The sequence below is a fragment of the Solanum lycopersicum genome, chromosome 11 (assembly GCF_036512215.1).
Source record: "Solanum lycopersicum chromosome 11, SLM_r2.1".
In the NCBI taxonomy this organism is placed as follows: Eukaryota; Viridiplantae; Streptophyta; class Magnoliopsida; order Solanales; family Solanaceae; genus Solanum; species Solanum lycopersicum.
Genome location: NC_090810.1, coordinates 43,492,183 through 43,499,531, shown reverse-complemented (window position 1 = coordinate 43,499,531; position 7,349 = coordinate 43,492,183). Strand labels below are relative to the sequence as shown.

At 37.6% G+C, this 7,349-nt stretch overlaps 1 protein-coding gene across 1 annotated transcript; it reads left to right on the top strand.

Moving 5' to 3' along the window:
* Positions 1-825: 825 nt before the first annotated feature.
* LOC138339420 (uncharacterized) lies at positions 826-1,353 on the top strand. Its single transcript, XM_069291017.1, has one exon. It carries the CDS (start codon positions 826-828, stop codon positions 1,351-1,353), a length of 528 nt encoding a protein of 175 aa, XP_069147118.1.
* The last annotated feature ends 5,996 nt before the right edge of the window (positions 1,354-7,349 follow it).

Genomic DNA, 7,349 nt, shown 5'->3' with positions numbered 1-7,349 from the left:
GATTTGAAGGAACATCCCGTCCATTGTTCACATGTTGAATCAGACTCAGATGGCTTGCCTTGGTATTTTGACATAAAGAGATACTTGGAGTCTGCGACATATCCAGAAGACGCTACATCTAATCAGAAGAAGTCGATACGCCGTATGGCTCTTAATTTCTTTCTAAATAGAGAAGTCTTGTATATGAGGACTCCAGATTTGGGTCTTTTAAGATGTGTGCATGCTGCTAAAGCTGTGAGACTTATTGAACAGATACACGCTGGAGTTTGCGGCACACACATGAACGGGCTTACTTTGGCAAGAAAGGTTCTTTGAGCCGGTTATTTCTGGATGACTATGGAGAACGACTATTGCAAATTCGTGCAAAAATGCCACAAATGTCAAGTGCACGACGATATGATACAGGTGCCACCTCAAAAATTTAATGCTATGAGTTCACCTTGGCCATTTGTAGCTTGGGGAATGGATGTCATCGATCCTATAGAGCCGGCCGCTTCCAATGGACACAGATTCATTTTGGTAGCCATTGATTATTTCACCAAGTGGGTGGAAGCAGCCTCTTACAAGTCGGTAACCAAGAAAATGGTGGCCGACTTTGTTCGCAATAATCTGATATGCAGATTTGGAGTTCCAGAATCCATCATTACCGATAATGGTGCAAATCTCAACAGTCATTTGATGAAGGAGATATGTGAACAATTTAAGATTATCCATCGAAAGTCAACTGCTTATCGCCCCCAAATGAACGGAGCTGTAGAGGCCGCCAACAAGAATATCAAGAAGATTTTGAGGAAAATGATTGACAAATAGCAAGGTTGGCATGAAATGTTGTCGTATGCTCTGCTAGGTTATCAAACAACGGTCAGAACGTCGACTGGGGCCACTTCATACTTGCTAGTATATGGAACAGAAGCAGTCGTGCCTGTTGAAGTCGAGATACCGTCATTAAGGATCATCCAAGAAGCTGAGTTAAGCAATGCTGACTGGGTTAGCAAACGGATTGATCAACTAGCTTTGATTGATGAGAAGAGAATGGTCGCCGTTTGCCATGGCCATTTGTATAGACAGAGAATGACTCGCGCTTTTCACAAAAGAGTAAGAACCAGGAATTTTGAAGTTGATCAGTTGGTTCTTAAGCGTATTTTTCCTCATCAAGACGAGTACAAAGGAAAGTTCGCACCAAACTGGCAAGGCCCCTACATGGTTCGTAAAGTACTATCTGGAGGTGCTTTGGTCGTGTCAGAGATGGATGGCGCTGTGTGGCCCAAACCTATCAACTCAGATGCTGTCAACCGGATTCCTGCCTCAACGGCATACGTAGGCGCCACGAGGGTTTGGTCATGTCTCCAGTAAGTTCTATCCCCTTTGCAATAGAACAGGGACAAAATTTTTGAGAGGGACTCAAAAATTATCCAGAAGAAGCCTTCTCTTTAGCAAGTCAAACCAAAGACGTTTTGAGATTTGCGACTGGGACAGAATTTTTGAGAAGATCTCAAAAATTCTGTGATCTGTTCAGTTACAATGGAAAGATAAGCAGGACAGTAAACTGGGACTGAAATTTTGAGGATGGCCTCAAAATTTCGTTATGGGTTTTTCCTACAAGTCCGGAGTACCTCTGAAAGTCATCAGCGAGTGTCAGATTCAAAGGGGCTCGTTAAGCCTGATATGACATGACTTGGCAGTGACTTTTTCAAGACATTTTTTTAAGATTTCTTATTTCTCACAAAAATTCCCCTTTATGTTTCATTTGTTTTTGCATAAGATATTTTTCTTATCTATCAAGAGTTGGGAAATCGGGAAATCAACCGGAGATATCAAGACAAGGAGAAAACAGCTGAAGAAATCGACACAGATTAGTATGTTTTAAAAACTGACAATTTTTTTTGTGGATGCAGATTTTATAGTTTTGCTTTGAAATCGGCCGAATTCTCCCAACGGATGAATATGGAGAGCTCCCAAAGAGGAGAAAAAACTATCTCCGAAACCAGTGAGTTTACTGAAAGCAGGAGGCAATTCATATTGTTTGTGTCAAAATGCTTGGGAATGTGTTTGTTTATTTCAAGACATTCCCAAAAATATAAAATTTACAAAATGTCTGGCCAGATTCAAAGGTGAATCAAACAGGAATATCAACGAAGATTTAACGATTTCTGCGGAGGGCGCTATTCGCATTACGTTGTCAAAACAAGATAATTATTGTCAATCAAGACAATGCATCACCCCAGAAGAGATAGTTATTTTATTATTTGTTATTATCGATCAAGTCGGCATATTATTTGGATGTCGTCTTGCAGTGCATTAGTGTTCTCTTATTGGTATCCTTATTATTACAACATCGCACTATGTATTTGGTCATGTTCACCTTATGAATGTTATCAAAACTGCAGTACTCTTGTTAGAACGGGCTAGAGCTTGTAAATTTAAGTATTAAACCACGAATCATCACTTCACCAAAAATCGTTAAGGATATTCAAGTAGTTAGAACCTACGAACCTCAAAGATTTCATGTCACCCCTCGAGCCTATACCCTAGACGTGGACGACACTCAATGACCTTTGCTGGCCTTGAGTGGATCCTAGGCCTGACTTACTTAACCCAGCGGAAGACTTAACTAAATACAAGAAACATTCTCATAAAATAATTGAATTAAAAAAGTTGGCCAAAATGGCTTAAATATAGAATATCTGAAATATAAATAATTAAAGACTCAAAATTAAATTGTCTAATTGTTTATGAATCTTCTATAATACTCAGATGGATATTGGGACAGACCCTACAACTTCCTATAAAAGAAATGACCGAAAAAAGTAAATATGCGTCCTTCATAATGCAAAGTGACTTACCATTGACTCCGAGTGCTTAGCTGGACCAACGAGGCGCTGGATGATGTTGATCTTAGTTATCTGCATATAATGCAGGACAAATGTCATTAGTACATTGAATGTACTAATATACGAGTTGGAATGCTAACAAAACCTTGGTTCTTCTCAACTCATGAATAACTTGAATTAATATAAAGAAACAAGACATATGCAACATAATAAATCTTATAAAACAATGTAAATACTTAGTTCGTTAAAGAAAATACATTAAAAATCAACTTTACTTATATATGAAGTAATATAGTTTCTGTGGGAGATTCTCTAACTGAAACAACCACTATGAGCCTAAGTGGTGATACAACGTCTTGCCCACGCTACCAGGACTATCCTATACTTTGCTGTCGCATAGAACTACTTTACTTAGTGGATCCACGAGCTTAATTTACATGATCATCTATAAAGTATGACCAGTTAATAACGATGATGGCTGCATGATTTTCATGGAGTTGAGTTAATACGAACTCTCATTCCCATATTTATGCTCAATACTACTCCCAAAACATACTTTACCTCATGCTTTAAAAACAAAATTCTTTTTTAAGGTTAAGATAATTGGCAAACACTAAGCTTTAGAATGCTCTGATTGAATCAACGTTCCCTTTTTCTTATTCAAAAGTCTTTTTGAATTCTTAGTTTCCTCTTAACTTAAATATGAAAACATTTATAAGATATTAGTGAATACTTAGTTCCCTTATATTTCTTTGAAGAAAATAATGTCAACTCTTTACTCTTTACTTAAATGGAAAGTTGAGTCTTAAAAGGAAGTTAAAACGTTAAATAAAGACTCGTGAAAACTTTTAAGAACTTTGCTTTGGACTTGTTTCTTGATTTTAGAATTGACTCTTAACTTTGTTGACCTTGACCTTAATTTTCCTTGATGAAATTATGAGTTCAAGGTTATGAATCATGTTTTTTTTGTGATTCCTAGGTGTTTAGAAATCATTTGAAGTAATTAGAATCATTTGAAGGTGTAAATATACCTTGGAAGGACTTAAAAATACCAAATTATCAAAACTGGGCCAAAAATACCGATTCGGGCGCATCCGGACCGCACTGCGCTAGGCCTCAAGTTCAAAGACCTCATCCTGACGCACTGTAGGTGCTCCGCCCCAAGCCCTATATCAAATATGGGCCGCGCCGCTCTTGGTGCTGCCCAGGTGTGGATTACAAACTTCTCTTCTTCTTTTTTCAATACTAAACCCCCTAAACCTCCATAGTTCTTTTCCCAAACCCTGATGATCATTAATACCTTCAATACCCAACAAACCTAACTCGAAAAACAACTCAAAAATTACAAATCAAACATCAATGAGCATTCAAACAAATCAACCAATAGAAATTCGACAAGATTCATCAAGAACTCACTTCTTAACATTTAAACAATCCTAAAATCACCGAATTGAAGCAATTTGGTGTGTGGATTAATTCACCCAACAGAAAATATCTCACATACCTTTGTAGGGATCACCCCGACGAATTCCACTAGCAAATCCTTGGTGTTCTTGGCAAATTGTTGACTTTTCTCCCCTTCCTTCTTCTCTCTTCTCTACGCCCTAAGAGTAAAGTTAAATTTTCTAATCTAAACTAAAACTTGTTTTCCCCCAAATATATCCCTAAAACAATATAGGAAATTAATTGGTGAAAAGACTAGTTTGCCCTTTCTTAAATATGTGTTGGGACCTTACTCAATCCAACAACCCAACTTTCGATTGTCATATATCCCTCATACGATATAAAAAATGCACAAATCAACGACATTTGAATGATATATCCAAGGGCTTTCCAACCATATCAAGAACTACCTCTAACTCATCCTGAGCTAGAAGGTATGACCATTTGAGAATGGCTAAAACTCACTTTTTTAACTTACGAAATTTTCCAAATATCTCCTTTTGTTTTCAAAGTGATTATTTTTAGTCTTAGCTTATTCATAGCTATTTTGAGATACTAGATGTTACAATATATCCCCCTTGGGAGCATTTGTCCTCGAATGAGATTTCTTCCACTAAGCTAAGAATGGCAACCTCAACTTAACACTCAACAATAAAAAACAAGTAACAACATGCTTACTCATAGTTTATAAAGTACTAAGAAAAAAATTAGTACCTCGATCTACATTCTTTCAGGATTCAAATAGATGTGAATATCTCCTCTTCATATCCTCTTCATCTTCCCAAGTCGGTTCTTCAACAAATTGGTTCTTCCAAAGGACTTCGACTGACACAATCTCCTTTATTCTCAACTTGTGAACTTGGAGATCTAAAATCTAAACCATAATATCTTCTAAGGATAATCTATCCTTATCCCAACATGTTCTGTTGCTACTATCAATGAAGGATCATCCATGCACTTTTTCAACATAGAGATGTGAAATACCGGATGAACCGCTTCTAACTCATGTGGTAGCTACTACCCATTAGCTATATTACTAATTCTCTTGGATATTCTATGAGGTACAATATACCGGGGACTAAGTTTTACGTTCTTACCAAACCTCATAACACCCTTCATGGGTGAAACCTTCAGATACACCCAATCATCTACTTTGAACTCTAACGGCCTTCTCCTAACACTTGTGTAGGATATTTGACAACTCTGTGCCATTTTCAATCTCTCTTGAATCACCTTCACCTTCTCCATGGCTTTCTAAACTATATTTGGTCATATCAGCCCTGCTTCACCAACTTCTAACCACCCAATAGGAGATCTGCATCTTCTTCCATAAAGAGCTTCGTATGGAACCATTTAGATGCTCGAATAGTAGCTGTTGTTGTAAGAAAACTCAATGAGAGGAAGGTGATCATCCCGGTTCTCTTTTAAATCAATCACACAAGCCCTCTACATATTTTCTAAGGTATGGATAGTACGCTCCGCTTGCCCATCTGTCTGAGGATGAAAAATAATGCTTAAGTTCACCTTCTAACCCAAACCTTTGTTGAAATATTTCTAGAATTATGTAGTAAATTGTGCACCTCTATATGAAATGATCAAAACTGGGACTCCATGAAGCCTCACCACCTCATGAATGTATAAATTTTCATAATCCTCAGCCGAATTAGTAGTCTTTACAAGGAAAAACTAGTTTGATTTTTTCATTCTATCGACAATCACCCAAATTGAATCATGCTGCATGCGAGATGTTGACATTACTATGATGAATGCCATATAAATCATCTGCCACTTCCATTTTGGAAGTTCTATATTCTCAGCTAACCCTCCAGGCCTTTGGTGTTCTACTTTCACTTGTTGGCAATTCGGGCACCTGGCAACAAACTCAACAATGTCCTTTTTCATACCTTCCCATAAATATACCTCTCTCAAATCGCGGTACATCTTTGTGGAATCTGGATGAATGGAACATCTGGAGCTATGACCTTCCTCCATGATCCTTTCTTGGAGTCCATCCACCCTAAGTACAGACAATGTACCTTCATACTTCAACATACCATCTCCCACTTGTTCAAAAGCTAATACTCTTTGCTTATGAACATTTTCCTTCCAATTAAGAAAAATGGGGTTTTTGTTTTGCTTCTCTTTCACTTCTGACACTAATGATGACTTAGCCCCATCCGTGACCATTATTCCTCCTTTTGTTGAATCAATAAGTCTGACTCCTAGGCGTGTAAGTCTATGAATATCTTTGGCTAACTCCCTCTTTTCTTCCTTACCATGAGTGGTACTCCCCATGGATAACCTGCTTAAAGCATCAACAACCACATTAGCCTTACCTGGATTGTAAAGAATACTCATATCATAATCCTTGAGTAATTCTAACCTCTTTCTTTGTATGAGATTGAGTTCTTTCTGGGTGAACACATATTGTAGGCTCTTGTGGTCAGCGCATTTATCAACATGAACACCATACAAATAGTGATGCCATATTTTCAAGTCAAGAACTACTGCCGCCAACTCTAAGTCATGGGTTAGATAATTTTTTTCATGAACCTTCAACTATCTATAGGCATAACTATAACCTTGCCATTCTGTATTAACACATAGCCCAACCCAACTATAGATGCATCAAAGTACACCGCAAAATTTTGAGTACCCTTCAGTAAGGTCAACATTGGGGTAGTAGTCAACCTCTTTTTCAATTCCTCTGGTAAGGTCAAAATCGGGGCAGCAGTAAACATCTTTTTCAATTCTCGAAAGCTTTTCTCACAATCTTCAGACCATTGAAATTTATTTATCTTTTGAGTCAACTTTGTCAAGGGAGATGAGATAGATGAAAACCCCTCAACCAATCTTCTATAGTATCAATCCAAATACAATAAACTCTCTATATCAGTTGGAGATGTGGGTGTAGACCAACTCTGAAATACTTCTATTTTTTGGGTATCAACTCTAATCCCATCACTGGAAACTATACGGCTCAAGAATGCCACAGACTTTAACCAAAACTCACACTTTGAGAACTTGACATACAACTGCTTATTTCCAATGTTCGAAGGACTATCCAAAGGTGAT